This window comes from Rhododendron vialii, chromosome 5a (assembly GCF_030253575.1).
Source record: "Rhododendron vialii isolate Sample 1 chromosome 5a, ASM3025357v1".
Classification (NCBI taxonomy): Eukaryota; Viridiplantae; Streptophyta; class Magnoliopsida; order Ericales; family Ericaceae; genus Rhododendron; species Rhododendron vialii.
Window position 1 is genome coordinate 4,652,044 of NC_080561.1, and position 19,543 is coordinate 4,671,586.

At 38.0% G+C, this 19,543-nt stretch overlaps 1 protein-coding gene across 1 annotated transcript; it reads right to left on the reverse strand.

The window, feature by feature from the left end:
* Nucleotides 1-16,287: 16,287 nt before the first annotated feature.
* LOC131325447 (protein DETOXIFICATION 51) lies at nucleotides 16,288-18,420 on the reverse strand. The gene has a single exon (XM_058357724.1). It carries the CDS (start codon nucleotides 18,263-18,265, stop codon nucleotides 16,670-16,672), a length of 1,596 nt encoding a protein of 531 aa, XP_058213707.1. The 5' UTR covers nucleotides 18,266-18,420; the 3' UTR covers nucleotides 16,288-16,669.
* Between the last annotated feature and the right edge of the window lie 1,123 nt (nucleotides 18,421-19,543).

A 19,543-nucleotide genomic window follows, 5' to 3' on the forward strand; every position in this document is an offset into this window, starting at 1 on the left:
TGAATGTATGACAATCACATAGATATTCGTGTCCACGGTTTTTGTGTTGCGTTGTTTCTTCTTTTCTCTATTAACCGGCAATTTACTTGCACCTCAATTAATTTCGAATTCTGAAATTAACGACTGAACAAATCCTTTAATGGTCCGAAAATTTGAAATGTATGGCATCCATAGAATTCTCTCTCTTCATTTCTTCCTACAAAGTACAAACCCTACCAAGAGAGTGAAAACTCTCTGTACCCCAATATTCCTTTCTCGTATACTTCCCTGAGCTCTTTACAGTGCACTAAAATAAGGCAAATTAGGCAATAGGGGCTTTTGTCGGTCGGTTTGCTCCTAAATAATTAAAGCTAACTCCTCCTCTCCCCCACTCTTTCTCTCTCTAGTTTGAGAGCTGCTACTCCCCCCCTGACACACCCCCCTCCCCGGCCCCACCTCCCTTTCCCGAAATTACCCCCTCTCTCCCCCCCCTCTCTCTCTCTTCCTTTCTTTCTTTCCTTCCTTCTTTCCAGTTTCTTCTTTCTTTCTTTTTTTTTCCTTTTCTTTCCGGTTCCTCTATCTTTTTTCTTTTTTATTTATTTAAAATTATTTTAGTGTTCTAATTTTCAATCCGGTTGAATTGGTGGAAAAATCTTATTTTCTTTATCATTTTATCTTTAATAGTCATAATGAATTTTTGAAATCAAATATCTCTTAGGGCTAATCAACGAGAGCCCCAAAGTCAAAATTTAATTATGGCCATTTAGGATAGAATGATTAGGAAACTAAAATCTTTCCACCGGTTCAAACGGATTGAAATTTGGAATACTTAATTTTTTAACTATATTTTTAAATATATAAACTGTTTGAAAAGGTTAAAAAAATTAAGTGTTCCAAATTTCAATCCGTTTGAACCGGTAGAAAGATTTTAATTTTCTGATTATTTTATCCTAAATGATTATAATTAAATTTTAACTTTGTAGCTCTCATTGATTAGCCCTAATAGATATTTGATTCTAAGACTTTCTTAAGGCTATTCAATGAGAGTTCTAGAGTCAAAATTTAATTATGACCATCTAGGATAAAATGATTAAAAAAATAAAATCTTTCCACCGGTTTAAATATATTAAAATTTGGAACACTTAATTTTTTAACTATATTTTTAAATATATAAACTGTCTAAAAAGTTAAAAAAATTAAACGTTGGTTCAAAGTTGCCCGTTGGTTCAAAAAAATTAATTATGACCATTAGTTCAAACTTACAAACTGTCTAAAACAGTCTATGAAGATTGGAGAGTGGACCCTGTTTCAGAACACCTTTTTAAAAAATATGCATAACCTGAAAAGAGGAGACAAGAACTGAAGCGAGGAGGAGAGAGAATTTTTTTTTTGATCCTTAATTTAATTTTTTATTTACTTATACCTCATTTATTTAATTTCTATAAATACACCCTTTGTATATTTAAAAATATAATTGAAGAATTAAGTGCTTTAATTTTCAATTCAGTTAAATCAGAGCAAGGATCGTTTTTTTTTATTATTTTATTTTAAATGGTCATAATGAATTTTTTGGTTTAAAGCCTTTCAACAAATACCCTAAGACTCATTATTTAGTTTCAAAACTCTCTTAGGGTGTCCATTGAAAGGCCTTGGAGTCACAAATTTATTAGGACCATTTAGGATGAAATGATCAAAAAAATAACAACTTTGCGCCGGTTCAAACGGATTGAAAATTGAAACACTTATTTTAGTAACTATATTTTTTAATCTATAAAGGACAAAAAAATAAAAATAAAACAGTCGGATAAACATGATCAATTGAAACACTTTTTTTTCTCTCAATTACTTTACAAAGCCTAGAATTAAACTTGAACCTATTATTAAAGAGAAAAAAAAATTCAAACTGAAAAGAAAGAAAAGGAAATAAAATGAAAAAAAAAACGAAATTGAAAAAAAAACGAAAAAAAAAAAAGAAACTGAAAAGAAAAGAAAAAAAGAAGAAGAAGAAACGAACAGTAAAAAAAGAAAGAAAGAAAAGAGAGAGAGAGAGAGAGGCGGGGGTATAATGGGAAAAGGGAGGTAGGGCCGAGGGGAATGTGTCAGGGGGATTAGCAATTTACCTCTAGTTTTTGTTGTTGTCAGGAGAACTGAGAACATATAGACTACTGAATCAATAACAATGAATATAATCTCCTCTTGTAGGATTTGAATCCACGACCTCATAGCACAATGGTTACTACGCGATTGTTGTACCAACATTATCTCTGTCGAACTCGAGCTCGGTTCGTTTAGTAAGCTAATGCTGTATTAACATTAGCTTTGTCGAGCTCGAGCTCGAGCTCTGCTTATAATCTCACCTCATAGCACAATGGTTACTACGCGATTGTTGTACCAACATTATCTCTGTACCCCAATATTCCTTTCTCGTATACTTCCCTGAGCTCTTTACAGTGCACTAAAATAAGGCAAATTAAGCAATTGGGGCTTTTGTCGGTCGGTTTGCTCCTAAATAATTAAAGCTAACTCCTCCTCTCCCCCACTCTTTCTCTCTCTAGTTTTTGTTGTTGTCAGAGAACATATAGACTACTGAATCAATAACAATGAATATAATCTCACCTCATAGCACAATGGTTACTACGCGATTGTTGTACCAACATTATCTCTGTCGAACTCGAGCTCGGTTCGTTTACTAAGCTAATGCTATATTAACATTAGCTTTGTCGAGCTCGAGCTCTGCTTGTTTACTAAATGAGCCAAAAGTTTGAGCTCGACTATAGCTCGAGCCCTTAACGAGCCGAGTTTAGTCATTTACTAAGCGAGTTTCTTTAATCAAGTCGAACATTTCTTAACGAGCCGAGTTTTTGTTGAACGAGCAGAATCTCGTTTATTAAATGAGTCAAAAAATCGAGCTCGAGCTCGGCTCGTTTATTAAATGAGTTGATCCGAGCGTTAACGAGCCCCAGCAAGAAACAACCTTTTACACTAAAAAAAAAAAACAATTATTGAATTTGAAGACAAAATTCATTCTTAATTAGGACTTTTAAAAGCTGGAGAATCTGCTGGAAATTTTCAATAACAACAGCTCACACTTCAATAGATGATGTAATTAAGGTATCAGAATACTTTTAATGTCACAATTTGAGGTATCATTTGGAGACGCTCTAATTTTTTTTCTTTTTTTGAAAGGCTGCTCTACTATGAATCAGTGTCCTGTACATGATGGTACTAAAATTCGATATCCATTTGTTGTCATGCATTGTTTTAAGACTTCTTTTTTTGTTTTTTTATGTTTTTTGTTTTTAATATCCTTTGTTTTAAGACCTGTTTGGTCCCTATTTTTATTTTTGTGGACCATTGTGGGATTCGATATATCAAGATTTGTAAAAGGACAATAGGGATTCGATATATCAAGTAGAGACAGATCTACTTGAGGGGTACGGGGGCCACGGTCCCTGCAAAATATTTACAATCCCGAAACGACCTAGGGTAATCGAACACATTCCTCTCTCTGGTCATGGTTCTTCATAAGTTTTTTTTTAAATTATTAATTTCATTTCTCTTTCTATTTTTTTCCACCGATTATCAAAAAAAACCTTTCTCAAAATGTAAACCAAACGAACTACTATTAGATTTTCGGATCAATAAAGCTATGGGTAACATATGAGATTGTACATATTATGTACATATAAGTTTTGTGGGGCCCACCTCGGGTTCCACAAAGATAATTCGAACCTCCCATTATTTTTAAAACATTTTTTCAAGGAGTTTTACAAAAAATTAGCTCAACCCGACATTGGTAAGCATTTTTCTAAATTTGTGGGGGCAAAGCTACTTACTCCGTTCCAGAACACCTTCTCAAAAAATAAGTACTTATTTTACATTTTCAAACTCAAAAATAATGTAAATGAAAAGTAATTTTTCAATTTTTTTTGCACCGTATTAAATATCTCAATGAGATCTATCAAACAAGATCCATATTGATAGGAAAATAATTTGCGTAAGCACATGATTTTTGAGCTTGAAATTGCCTTCTTAAAAATAAGTACTTATTTTTCTTTCCAGAACGGAGCCTTATATAATTGCTCAGTTTCGCTCCTAGAAATTCAGAAGAAAAAAAGTTTTACTGATATTGGGTCGAACTGAATTTTTACGGGACTCCATAAAAAATGTTTTTAAAATGATGAGGCAGTTCGAATCATTTCTGTGGAACCCGAGATGAACCCCACAAAATTCATATGTACATGGGATATGTACAAATAGCAGTACTCTTTCCGAATCTTGAAATTTCAAATTCTTGTTTATAGTTCGGCTCCCGCATTTACATAATTCTGGCTCCGATCCTGAACTGTTGGATGCACAAAAGACGTCGGTTGTGTTCGGTTTTTAGTTTAGTTTAGTTTTAGTTTAATTTTTCAATCATTACCATATTTCTCCAATTTTTACTTTCTCATCTCTCTTTAATCATTACCCATCTTTTCAATCATTATTATATTTCTCTCTTCATCCACTACCAAAATTAAATTACCAACCAAACAAAACCGACGCCAGAGCTCTCGCTTACGATCATCGCAAGATTTTGGAATATCTCACAGAAGCGGCAGTATGCGTATCTCGTGTGATGGCCACCAAATGAATCCAAATCTAAAATGAGGTCCCGAAAATTTGCATGTAATTTATGTGTGAAAGCTTTGACTATAAAAGCGACGCAAAAAAGTCACTAGGGGCAGTGCCGTATATGTAGATTGTAGACTATAGTGGGTGGGATCATGTTACGGATTCTCGTTCATTTTCCAAGGTATAATCATAACAAAATTTGGAAGATGCAGAAGAAGGACTGATGAAACAGGTTTTTCTCTCCGGATTGGTTGTGGTACAAAGATGGAACATTTATCAGCTCCTTTTTGGGGGGTCATCTCACCTCCAACCCCTTGTCCATCAAACTCCTGTCTGCTGATGAGATATAAAAGGCACATATGTTAGCGCTCCGAATGGTATATATATTTGAAATACTTGTATCCGGTGTTCGACACCTGATTATGTAAACTACGGAAATTAAAAAAATGGGAGACGATGTGGTGTTATTATATATTCCCTTTAAATTACAAAAATATATACCACCATTCTCTTTTAACTCTATATCCACATACTCATCATATCCACTCCAAAACAAACCAAGTGCATATATATATATATATATATTATGTATCTGTCATTTTATCATATCTCCTCTCATAATATATCCATCTATACTAATCTGGTTGACAAATGACCCGTCAACAGTAATTTGAACAGTTCATTCCATACTTTTCACTAATAGCAATATTTGTAAAAAGAGCTCAGCTCAATCGGTCATTAAGAAATACGTATACAAATTTAATAAAATGTACACTTCATGTTCAAAATTATTTGAACCGTCCATTTTACACAAATTGTTCATGTATTTGTTGATGATTGATTAATTTGGTTTTTTACACATAGGTTGTTCTTAGCGAGGACTACAAAAAGAATAGTCGTATAACTGTTGTGTGCCTATAATGGGGCCCAAAAATTAAGTTTGGTGGTGTTTGATGGATAAGGTATGGAGATGAGCTGATCCTTTTTTTTAGGGTTGTGGTACAAATGTGAGAATGGGTAGAGGAGGAAGGGAAAAAAAAACTAGCGGTACACTATTTGGTTTACACTAAATGCACACAAATAACCGAAGTTGTTTAATTTTTTTTTAGAAATGTTTTAAATAATTTAAACGACTCCGAACATTTGTGTGAAATTCTCCACTCCAATGTAAATTTAGTGTACGCATAGTAGGGCTAGGATGTAAGACTAGTGTGATGATTTTGTTTTGACAAATACTGCCCCGCTGTTAGGTGGGTGGGTTGCAGGGGTGAAGCCATAGGTCCGTATAGGTGTTATGATTTTTATTTCAGTCCACTCAAACAATTTTACACACATATCGATTAATTTATGGAAATTTTTCTCACCGCCGTTCAATTAAGATTCACGTTTAAAGCCGAAACAAAGTATCGTATAAACTGGCCTTAGAGTTGATTGCTTCCGAAAGATTTCGAATCTAAGACCTAAAGAGATAGTAAACATAACGTTTTATAAAGAATGTTGTTTCAGGTGTTAGGTGTACTATACGTACTCCTATGTACCTTCTTTTTATTTTTATTTTTTATAATTAGGTGTTCGGGTCAGCTTGCAGGGACAGACCCACCATAAGGCACGTGAGATCACGTACCCCCACACCCTTCAAATTTTTTTTTTTTTTTGTGATTTTGTATATGTATTATTTATGTCGAATTCATGTACATAGTTGTCTATTGGTGCAGTGATAAAATGCTCTCTATAAACAAGAGTTTTTGGGTTTGAGACTGCCCCATACTCTCTTTTGAGGTTTTTTCTTTCTTTTTTCCCATAAGGCAATGAAAAATGTGTTTTTTTTTTGTTTTTTTCCGAAAGGCAGTAGAAAATAGCAGTGTGTACCTTGTTTTTTATACTATTCGTGGGTTCGAGTCTACCCCTACATTGCATTTGTATACTTTTAGTCCCCAAAACTGTAATTGTAGAGTTAGTAATAGAAAAATAGATGATGAATATGTGACAATATTGTTTTAATGCATATAGTCGAAGTGCGCAAGTTTGCCCAAGTAACTAGTTATTACAATACATATATATTTTAAAATTGTTAATTTATCATGAATGCTAAAATTATTTTCGAGTAAATGTGCTTAACTGTAACTTGTATACTACAGTACAAAAAAAATTGGTGCCTTTATGTCAAATTCCTGGGTCCGCCACTGCCAGCTTATGCATCTCAATTAATTCTGAGACCCTGAAGGGAATGACCGACATAATCCTGAATGGCTCCAAGGTTTGAAATATTTGGCTTCAGTGAGAATGAAACATATGATCTTGTGGAGGAGCACTTATTGATTTCTTAAAATCACTTGGCCAAACCCGTTGAGGTTTATATTATGTTATACTGTATTATTGTGTATCTTTGTCTTGTTTTTTGAGAGAAAGATTCCTTTTTCGGAAAAATTCGGCAGCAAAAATTAATACTATGTCTCAATATTTATCAATCGAACAACCATGGATGTGTTTCCCAAAACCTTCTTCGAAAATTTCTTGTTGCATAACTCTGTTTTCAAGAATATGTTTCCCATGCATATGATATTCACCTGCCGAACGGGTTTGTAGCTTGACAACACTTTCTCACCTCTTCTACATGGAAGGTGAGGGTTTGATTCTTGTCAGGAGCGCAAGTGTTTAGTATTGTGATTGATGCCCTTTGAGTTTGTCCCATCTGTTGCCGCTTAGCAGTTCCCCTTCCTCATCCCCTTAGGCTAGACATCAATCGAGTGAAAAAAAAAAAAAAACCGCAACACCCTAAGCTAATATTATATATGTTCATTACCAATATATATATATATATATATGTAGAACCTATCTTACCTATCTATTGCAAGCCGTGTGAGGGGCTATACAGATTGGTCTGTAGTGCATGCAAGCTACTCGAAACGCCCGGCATTATCCAAAAAAAATAAAACTATCGCACATTTCACATTTTACTATGAATTTATTTTAGGTTTGATGTAAACGCCATAGGCTTTCTTTGGTTCTTCGATTCGTCCATATAAATAAGGAGAGAGGATTCAAAGATAGGAAACCAAAATGAAGGAAGAAAAACTAAATTCCCAGTTCTTTTTTTTTTTTTTTTTGAAACGGCAATAAATTTTATTAAGAAATTTGATAAAGCTACATCAAGCAAGGGGAGAGGGAAGAGCTTGGTTGGATGAAACTAAAAATGGGACAAGCCCAAAAGCCCAAGTCCAGACACCCATACAGCAAAGCCCAAAAGATGGGCCGAGCCCATATCAAGAAACCCAAAACCTAGCCCTAACATTTGAACTAAATTCCCAGTTCTTGTTTGGTTGGGTGAGGAAAATAGCCGTCATTTTCCCTAATATGAACCTTCAGCAAATATTTTTCTAGCTAATGAAGGCCCACTGGCCCAATCCATCAGGTAGCATGTCTGGTCTTAGAAGCTTTTCCTGGGCCCAAAGAGGGGTCAACACAACTCTTTATTGTATTTTTTTTATTTGATCTTTAATTCGTTATTGTATTAAATTCCAAATGTTGGAACACAAGATTTTTTTCTAATACGGATGGGTAAGAGAGTAATTCCATTTACCACCTCCACTAGGTGTTTCTTATCCCCGAACTATGTACTCTTAGTTTTATTTCATGCTAAGTTTCCATTTTAACCACACAGAAAAATTCGTTTTAATCAGGGCTAGGCATCGTGTCGTGTCGTGTTTGTTACAGAATTTTCTCAATCTTAACCCGACATGTTTAGCTTTTCATGTTATTGTGTCGTGTTATATTCGTGTTTCGTGTTAGAAATAACCGACATTAACCCGCTAGCTTCGTGTTGTGTCAAAAATTTCCAACCCTAGTTTTTAATGCCTCGTAGAGGAGTGGGCCTAGTTGAAGGCCTAAAGCATCACTATTGTGGTCCAAAATGTGGTATACTCAGTTTTACTTGTGGGCTTCATCAGTCATTTGTGACCCAATACTGGATTGGTGCAGTGGAAAATATGAACTGCATGAACTTTAAAATATGTACTAAAAAAAAAAACTAAATAATCTATCTATTTTGATCTTTTCCTTGATTATAATTAACCGAAAATTTTATTAAACTAGAATACATGCAGCAAGTTGAATAAATTAAGATGAACTCATACTAACTGGAGCATCTGTCTTTAATAGCATTAACAACCCATACTGTGGCTCCGACTATGATGTGAGATTTTCGTGAGCGAGAGCATAGGAGTGTCTTTGAAACACATCCCAAACTAGTAAAATTCGTGGGAGCAAAGAATGAAAGCACAATTGCAGTGTGAGGATTGGGAGTGGGAACCCATGACATTTTGAAGGATTATGTGGCTAAGAGTCTAAGATCATACCTTCAAGTTTTTTTTTTTAATCGGTCAAAGAGAAATTTTATAAAAACTCGATAAAGGGTACATCAAGCATCCAATAAAATATTGGATGAAACACTAAAAGGGCTAGACCCGTGACACAACACAACACACCCAATGGGCCAAGCCCTAACACCCAATGGGCCAGGCCCAATTCAAAAATACCTAAACAGCCAAACCCTAGCCAACCCTAGCTGTCGCAGATCCAATCCCCAAACCGCCGGCAGCACCTCCTCCTCATCCTCCCACCCATCGTTGCCTCCGCCACGCCTCGAAACCCCAAAATCTCCGGCTGGAAAACCCCAGAAAGCCTGTTGGCAGAAAAATCACACCCCCAAGATGTGTCTCTCTTTTTGGATCAACCTTTAAGCTTTGATGATCAAAAACCAAATCTTGTCATGCGTACTTGATAGCCCCTCTCTTGAATAATTTTCCCCCCTACTTTAGAACACACAAATAGGATACAAAACTCATGCTTTCATTGATCATAGCATGTTAAGCCTAGATATTGGTCAACAATAGAGGCATGCATTTGGACCCTTTTTCCCTGCTTTAAGGCAAGTCTTTTGAGCTAAACCCCAAAGGGTTTGGCCAAGTGGTTGTGAGAAAGCAATAAGTTATCCTCCATAAGGTTAGAGGTTCTATTCCCACGGATGCCAAACATTCCAAACCTTGGGGCCATGCCACTGGGGGTTATGTCCGGTCATTACCTTTAGGGCTCTAGAATTAATTGAGGTGTGCGGAAGCTAGCCCAAACATCCAGTTTAAAAAAAAGGAGGAGGAAAGTCTTTTGAGCTAGCTCTGTAAAAACTCCGGAATGAAGTCCCTTTATGCATGGTCCCCTCTTTGGTATCAGTCCAATGTTAGCTACGTGAAACTGAGTCCATTGGTTAGGCGTTTGAAAATCTTGCTCCTTAAAAGCGGAATCCGGTGCCACAAAAGGTCCAATCCAAGACGCCCCATGCATGTCCGGAATCTTTGGCACACACTTCCAACTGGCCTTTGGGCTGAATGAAAGGTTGTCAAGATAACAAATGCAAAGTAGCCAGGGTTTAAAAATCTTGTATCGAGGTATTGAAACTAGTTCTTTTTCTCTCCTACGATCGGTTTGTAAGGATTAGATTGCGCGCGTTTCGACTAATCCCAGTTCTCCAAAATTGACGATCGACTGGATAAACTTCAAGAAGCCTCAATGGCTTTTTTGTGTTGCCGGTGAGAGTCGAACTTTCGAACTTAAGGATAGGTCCCTTACTCTTCTACTAGTACTTGACCAACCCCTTTGAGTTGTCGTTTGTCGTAGTTTGATATTCTTCCCTAAAAGACAAAATTGGAAAATTGACAAACTCGACAAATCTTCAAATCAAGCTTGATACTAGCTAGGCACCAGCTCGTTTACAGCCTTATATCATGGGGGGGAAAAATCTGCACATAATACAAACATTAAAGGTCATCCAAATCCATAAGTTTGGGACATGAACTACATAAACAACTCCAAGTTGGCCATATAAACCTAACCTCCATACCCTCATCACATAGCACCAAGCTAGGCATGTATGCATGCATTGTTTTTTCCTCTCTCTCATTTTAATTTGCATTATTCCCATATACTATATGTGTGGTTTCATCATCCACATTTCCAGTGGGCCCCCTAGTGTCGAACAAAGAGGGGCTAAAAGATGATGGGTGTAGTGAATGAAAGCCTAACATGCTAGGGAAATGTACATGGCCATGTGTAGAGGAGATATAGCCCTCTGAAAGGGAACATGCCATGCGAATTTGAGTTATAAAGAAAACACTATAAGATGATCAGATCATGGAGCTTATAGAAAGGAGAAAAAAAACCTTAATCTTTGAAAAAGGTGATGAGAGGAACAATATATATACAAATTAAGGTGTGATGGCCAGTTGGTTTGCTTGTAAGGCAGACAAAGGCAAGGCCATGCCCTAAACTTGAGAAGCCATAGGTGTTTTTCTTTCATGTATAGACAGGCATGATGGGTTTGGACTTTGAGGTGATGATTGTGTTGGGTGGTGGTGAGACTCAACCAATGGCAACAATACTTGAAAAACAAGGAAGTAGACTTGGATAAGGAGACAAAATATGTAGATGTATCTGTGTACAGAGGGAGAGGGATAGGATGAAATGGAGGAGGAGGAGGTGGTTGTGATAGGGTCTGATGCGAAACCTAAATAAGCGTGTGAAAACATTGTGAAAGACGCTGGAGAGATTCGTTTGAGATGCGTGAAAGCTGACCCTATACACCTTAGATTACTCCTAAAAATATGTTTACAGTCATAGCAGTTTATTTCAGCGTGTTGAAGGATACTAGAATTACATTGCAGTTGTCTCTCTCTCTCTATAATGTATTGCTAGGGTAACATGTATGAGAAAAATAGTCATGTGAGAAGCATGATGGTCTAGAATGAATACCCTCTCTCTCTCTCTCAAATATCTTTGTTACATGCATTAATGCTTCATTGCTATTTTAATAGCAAAGGGAATGGCAGCCATGACTCCACATCAGCTCTGTCCAGGGAGGCAACTGTGGGGACTATGTGTCAACTTAATGGAGTCAACATATATGCTCTATCTGTCTATCATATTCATGGGAATGAGGATATACAGTATCTGTTTGTCTTTCTCTTTTATTTTTTATCCGATCTGTTTGTCTTTCTGATAATACATAGAATGTAAACCATAGGGCCGGGTTGGCCATGGACTTAAGGAGATTAGCTCCCTCTTAAGGTCTTATGTTTGATTTCTCTTACCAGCTGCTGAGCTACTCTTGCGGTCATGATCACCTCACTCTCATGCGCGCGTAAGCATATGAAACGGTTGTGTGAGAGACTTTAGGGATTGGTCTGAGGTTCGCGCAAACTAACCGAGACACCCTGCATTAAAAAAAAAAATTACAATTATCCCTATGATAGACAAACTTCTCCATTCTGTAGATGAATGATTGAAGACATAACGGTTGCAAGTAGTGACGATGTTCCTACAATATAAGTTTATGATTTTTCTCCAAAGAAAAGGTATGGTGCTTGGAATTTTGTAAGCTCTAGTACTGGCTAGTGGTATTAAATTATTTCGCTAGCTGACTAACTATGGGCCTATGGCTATTCAATATACATGCTTCCAAATTTTTGACTAGTTAAAAAACTTAGATTTCCGCAGAGAACACTTAAATTCGGACAGAAAAAGTAGGACCTATTAAGCTCCTTCTATACAATCTGAGCAATTTATTCATAGTAGAAGTTAACTCAATATTTGTATTTGGTGAATTGCATAATTATCACAAGAGAAATGGTCGATCAGTCCTAGTTTGTCTTGACAATACGTTTCTTTTATGACCACAACGATCCAATCAAGGCATTATCGATGTTTGATCAACTTGATTTTTAAAATGAAACGATAAACACATCTAAATTTCAGGATAGCCAAGTCTTTTGCATGATTGAATACTCTGTACATTGAGCAGGACTCTATTCGAAAGTTGTAGAAATATTTGACAATCCCGACGTACTGATGTGACCAAAAAATTCTGGGTTATTTTTTCCAAGGGTACTCTGAATCAATCAATAATTTCGAAGAAGGGCATATGCAAACAAACTATGGAAAAGTTCAACTAAAAACAACGTTTTGATGGATTTGATGGCTTGCGTCCAAGTGCCGGAGCAGCTGTGGTTTCAACCTTCATAAGCTCGGCGGTGCTATGTTAATCACTCTATTTCACCGCTCCCCAACGGCAACTCTTTCAGGGAAGAGTCTTTTAAAATTCAGACCATCGAAAACAATTTGGACAACTGTGAGATTGAGAGCGGTGGGGGAGAGCGGTGAAACAGAACGGTGGTAGTAGACTTGAGTTTATAAGCTTTCGGATAGAGACACGCATGTAACATGCTAATTTTGACATGATGATGAAAGGGGAATAGAGTTAAGGAATGATTTGATCTCTTTTTCATTATTTTGCAATAACCATTTTAACCTTTTTCACGTGAAATACCATAAACCTGCTCAAATCATTGACAGGTTTCTAACACATACATATATAAGATGTGCAAATTTAGTTTTGCGTAAATTTTTTGTCAAATTCCATGTACTCCTTTGATACAAAAATTCTGGTTCTATCCCTGACCTTTCGATATGTATGTCCAAACATGTATCATGCGTATCATCCGGGCAGGGAAGGAGCTAGCATAGGCCCCCCCTGAAATTTTATTCCCTACACTTTTTTTTTTGTGTGTGTACACCTACTAAAAAAATGTTAGAGAAATTATAATTTTTGGGCATAAGGCTTATCGTCGTGTGTTTTCAACTAAATCAATGGACCCCTTAAAGAATTAAGTGTTTGTTTCAAGGAGGCAAATAACAAATTGTTACTTTAATTGACATGTTTAGTCCATCCAACTCATTTTCTAGCTTTTCAAATATAAGTCGAACAATCAATTACGGAACCGCAAGAATGATTATTGGTTGATTAATTGTAAAGAGGTGCCCATCTGAATGAAATTCTTGGCTCCGTCACTGCATGCGGGTCTCACGAATATAAAAAGATTTCGAATACATCTGCATCTGGATATGTGTGTCCGTAGCAGTACTCAAATATATGTTTGAGTATATGTATAGCTGTGTGTGTTTGAGTGGATCGAGTTGCTACTTGCTACTAGTATATTATGGAGTATGTGTGCATGCATGATGGCTGCTGGGGAATGATTACCCCCTCAAAGGAAAACTATGAAGAAAACAGCCTCTGCCAGTTAAAAAACAGATGTACCTGCTATTTTGTTTCAGCCTCCATTTGTACTCTAAGATACCGATACTGATCTGGTGATGATGACCCTTTTTTTCTTTTTTTGTTTAATCATGAAAAAAAGGTGGAAAAGGCCGACTAGAGTAGTAACTCCCTCCGGGCGCACGTGACCGTAGTGATTCCCGACCCAATGTGTAATATCTGGTTCGAGCCATAGCTACTATCCCTAAAGACAGTCCATCACCATAGCACCACCTAATTAAGTACTAGATGTAGAAGGAGTACCCTTCACGCGAAACCAGTCAAAGCCCCACAAGGAGAGGAACAAATCCTTGCTTAACGATGACCCTCTTTTCCCCATTGGCCACCCTTCTTTTTCAGTATTGTTGCTATCTAGCTAGTAGCTATCCAATTTCATGAGGATGAAAATTTACAAGCCACCGGCCAGATTTTAATTCTGTGGTACTCCACATCTTAATTTCACTATTTTCGGTTTAAGCTTTTTCCGACAAAGATTTTGTCTAATAACACTCCTACTATACAATTAATTAACCTACATAAACATTTAACATTTTCCACTGCTCTACTTTCTTTCTTATTATTTTGATAACCGGATGTCCGGATCAGCTTCCATGTACCTTGACTAATTTCAAGACTGAATTTGACCTTCGGGCAAGCCCTCCAATATCTCCAAAATTTGAAATGTTTGATCTCCGTAGGATTCGAACATGTTATTTCATAGAGAACAGACACTTATTTGTTTCTCTTAGTACCCACTTGGCCAAATCCCTTGAATTTCCGTTCTATTTTCCCAACACTTCTTTTTCCTTAGCTTATTGTAAATTAGTAGCTTCAAGAAATGAAAAGTACCCCAAAACTGACAGAATGTTAAAAGAAATAACCATTTTTCTTTTTTCTTTTTTCTCTTAGCATTTTTTGTTACTTTTATTCTAATCCTTAAATGTTTTTTGTTGTTATTTTAGAGAGAAAAATGCAAACAAATAAATTTTGCTGAGATTGGAATGTCAAAAAAGTCAAAAAAAAAAAAAAGATTTTTTAGCTTCTTGGGTTATCAATTTTTTGTATTTTGATTTTTCATGTTTGGGATAAAATATCATTTGGGCTAGCTAAAGAGCATTGTTGAGAGGTCAAACACGTGGGCTGTAGAGCTTATTAGTTTTTGTTAGCCCAAACACAGCGTTTATGGGTTTTTTTTTTTTTTGATAAGTAAAAAAAAAAAAAAGACGCTGTGTTTGGGCTAACAAAAACTAACACAGCGTTTATGTTGATTAAAAAACAAAACGAAAACTAAAAACAGAGCCTATATAATCAATTCTTCCTTCTTCTTTTTTTTTCAGTAAGGAAAATTAATCAGATTGCAAATCAATAACCAAAAATACGGAAAGGGGAGCCAATAAAAATGCCGTGTAAAAGACTACAACTTTTAGAAAGTATTGTATGCGCCCAGTCAAAAAGAATCATACACGGTATTGTTTTTTAATGATTCAGACAGATTTCAGTCTATCTTATGCACACTACAACTAGTAATCGAAAGAGATCAACTACCACTCATTAGCGGAGAGCTCGATTAAAACTCAAGAGAAAGTCTCGTATAGACTGACTCCAAAGAATTGAGAACCTATCACAATATAGTTACGTGCATACGCGATAGGAGTACTTTTCTCGTGCGCAAATGGGTGAATCTAAAGTACAATGAACATATTTCTTATCGAAAGCTATGCCCTTATTAAAGGGAAATGATAATGCTTAAACTGCTTTTGTTAATGTCAAAACTATTGTGAATAAAAGTCTTGTACTTTGCACATGGTACAAACTTTTTATGCACAACAGTTTTGGCATTAACACTAAAAGCTTGCCAATTTTAAATATGGATGCTATGATATGAGTTTGTTTAGGGATGAGAAAATTCCACACATAGACTAGTCCGGTTAGCTGGTGGGATTATTTACCACACAATTGACCATGATTTGATTCTTGGAGTCATACCGTAAGAAAGTAATTTTTTGTGAATTTCCTGAATCTGGCGTGGATGGTCTTTCTTTAACAAGGAGAAAATTTAATTGAGGTACGTGTAAACTGATCCGAACACCCTGACCGTGAAAAGAAGAAGAAGGGAGAGATGAGATAAACAATGCATGTTTTGATTTTTCAGACAAGAGAATCCGTGTACCACCAATGATCTCCTTAATTAGACATACTCAAACGTATCAAAAATTACTACTACTTCACATGTTTAAAACGTCTATCATTGCATTATATGCTAATCTAGGCAAATAATAATCAATCCCAAATCTTCCAACTACCATGCTTGGATGCTCCTAGCACCATTGACAAGTGGCGGGATCTTAGTTTTGGCTCCAACCATCCAACATAAATGCGGTGAGACTCCCTATAGATGGAGAATAATGTAACAGGATAATACTATTTGACATCGATTACTGAATATCATAGAAAAAAATATCTTCCAACTAGAGAGCGAGGGGAAACCATCACAAAGGGAAGATGAAGAAGCAAAACTTCCCATATGTCACTTTCACTCAACACCTTAGAACTCTCCCAACCAAAAAAAAAAATCATACTACTAATAATTCACAAATACAAAACACAAAAATACAAAGATTACAATGGAAAAGAAAGAATGAAGTTACGTGGGGGTCTTCTATTAGGATATGGTTCGTCTGCTGGCCAGATTTGGACTACAGATGTAGTCTAAGTGATCGCAACCGTCGATTAACGTTTTTAATGATTCAAATTTGTTTTGAATCTTTTACCGGTAATAATATATTTTTACTAGTAAAAGATTCAACACATTTAAACCATTAATTATAAATATAAACAGTTCAAATTAGACTATACATCCTTCTCAGCAGTCAAACCGTAGAAAAACCGGATCCTTCCATTATGGTCAGTTGAATTTTCTTATCATGATGACGTCTAAGTCAAGGGATGTTGCTCTTCTTCGTCACAATCCCGAGGAGGAGGTCCGTTATCTGCGCATCCTGTGCACGTTAGCGTCTGAGCTTTATCAGCTTGATAATGCCAGTCTGTAGTCCCAACCACATACAACATCAGCCCGGCACAACAAACCTGGGCCGACAGAAGCCCAAGCCAGAGCCCAACGAACCCGACCCCGAGCCATAACCCGAGCCCGATCGCCACGGGCATGCCCACCAGATAGAATGCCCCGAGGTTCACATTGGCGGCGGTGGTCGGGCGGGCGGTTCCCCGAACCACTCCGCACCCGACTGTCTGAGGGCAGTTCCCGAGCTCGCAGAGCCCCAGGATCGGCAGCGCGGCCGACGTTAGCTTCAGGATTTCGGCGTCGTCGGTGAACATCCGGGCCCACTTGTACCTCATCCCGGACGCGAAAACCATTGCGGCCACGCCCATCACCGCAGCCAGAAATATCGAGACGATAGCGGACATCCGGGCCTTGTCAGGCCGGTTCGCCCCGAGCTCGTTCCCGACCCGGGTGGAAACCGCGAACCCGAGAGACGACGGGAACACGTAAATCAACGACGTCGTTTGGATAAGCACGCCCATCGATGCCACCGTGGCCTTGGGGTCCACCAAAACCCCACACAATACAATCATGAACTCGTACCACCACCACTCGAGGCAAACCGAAACGCAGCTCGGCGCGGCTAACTTCACGAGCGGCTTCCAGCCGGTCAAACACTCCCGGCTCGGCGCGCACCACGTCGGCTCGTGCAACCCCGAAACCCACACGTACAAAACCAATGCCACCAGCACGGCGAAGTTCGACACGGCGGAGGCGGCCGCGACGCCCGACACCCCAAGCCGGAGTTTGGAAACGAACAAGATATTTATCGGGAAATGGACGATGGTGCCAGCGAGGGTTGAGAATGTGAGCGGGTACGTGATGCCTTGGGCGCGAAGGTAAATGCGTATCGGGTGGACGAAAGAATTAGTGAACAAATCGGGGAGGGAGAAAATCAGAAAGGTGTGGGCCAAGCTGGTGATTTCTGGGTCTTGTTTAAAGAAAAGAAGGATTCTCGAAATGTTGAACCAGAGGAAGGAGATGGGGACGGAGGAGGCGAGGAGGAATATGACGAAGCGGTGGAGGGTGAGGGAGAGGAGCTTCGGCCTGCTCGCGCCGAACGCCTGGGAGCAGAGCGGCTCCATGCCGAGGGCCAGGCCGGAGAGGATGGAGTAGCCGGTGATGTTGGCGAAAGCGATGGCGAGGGAGCCGGCGGCCAGCTCGGTGTCGCCCAGGCGGCCGAGGAAGAGCATGGAGATTATGGAGCGAGAGTAGAATATGAGGGCGGTGAGGGCGATGGGGAGAGAGAGAGTGAAGAGGTGTTTGGTCTCGGTGAGGATATTGTGGGTGTTTGGGTACGGGGATTGTTGAGGTGGTGGTGGTGCTTGTTTTTCGGGGGGGTGTTTGGCGATGGATGGGAGGGAGGAAAGGTCGATGTAGAAATGGGTTTGTGGGGAGGGGTGGCTGTGGTGGTTCGCGACGGCGATGGTGGTGGCGGCGTCGGAGGCGGCGTTTTTTGAGCTGCACATAGTGAATTTTGAGCTATTGAAGTTCTGTTTGATTCCTCTCACTCTCTCTGTTTATGGTTTTTTTTTTTTTTTCAGAGATACTCTCGTGAAGAGCACTCTTTCTCTCTCTAAAACACACACACTCTCTCTCTGTATTGTGTTGCGGCGTATGGGGGAAGTGAATATAAATAGAGAGGAGGTAGATGGGTTTAATGGTTTTGTTTTAATGGGGTAGGATATTTTAAATGTTTTAATTTAAGCTATACTTTTTAGTTAATTTTGCACGTTTTTGCTATATTGCTGTATTTGGTTCTGAATTTAAGCTATACAGTGAATTTTGAATTATGGAGAGAGAGAGAGAGAGAGAGAGAGAGAGAGAGAGAGAGAGAGAGAGAGGTTCAAAATTTATAAAGAGGGAGAGAGAGATACGTAGGCAGTGATCTCGGCATTCCTTCGTCCACAAAACAGAGCCAGCGAATGACTATAACGTCACTAATTTTGTTTGGTTCGTATCATTTCTTGTCCAAGTTTGGGACCGTTCAAATCTAGACCATTAGTTTCTATAATCAATGGTTTTAATTTGCCGATAAGAATTTTCGAGCGAAATCCAAACCATTAATCATGTCAATCTATGGTTCATATTTGGACCGTCTCGTCTAATCTCTAAATTAGGATAATAAAGGATCCGTTTCTTTAAGAGACGGGACCCTTTGTTTAATTATTCCGCTCCCAAATTCTACTTGAAAGTTTCTTTAAAATTTACATAAAATTAGAGAGATACCTAGGCAGTGATCTGGGCTGCATTTCTCCTCCAGCGAAACAGAGGAATCTCAAAGTGAAAACTAACCCTTTTTATTTTATACGCCCAAATTCTACTTGGATTTTCTTTTTGCAAAGTACAAGCACAAGTACAAGTGTGCAACCCCTTCTTTTGTTTTTCTCTTGCATCTCTGTGTTGGAAAGGATAAAGGAGGAATATATACTAATGAGAAAGAAAAAAACTTATTTACAGAGGCTCTGTAAACTGAGTTTCACAATGTCTAAACTCGCGCGTCAAAAAGTATTTTGAATGATTCGGATTAAAAATAAACTATTACCTATCAAAGATATGTATTACCGATCAAAGTTTAAAAATATATCTCAACCATTGATTGCCGAGACGGATGAATGAGATTGTGTGCTTTCGTAAATAACTTATTCATAGAGGAGCCGTGAATAAATTATTCTCAATGAGAAAAGATCCAGGTTGTCAAGGTGGCAATTAGAGTTTTAGCTACGAGCCACGGAGCCAGACTACGA

Bases quoted from the DNA above. Each gene is read 5' to 3' on its own strand.
- LOC131325447 (XM_058357724.1), bottom strand. From the start codon at position 18,265: ATGTGCAGCTCAAAAAACGCCGCCTCCGACGCCGCCACCACCATCGCC.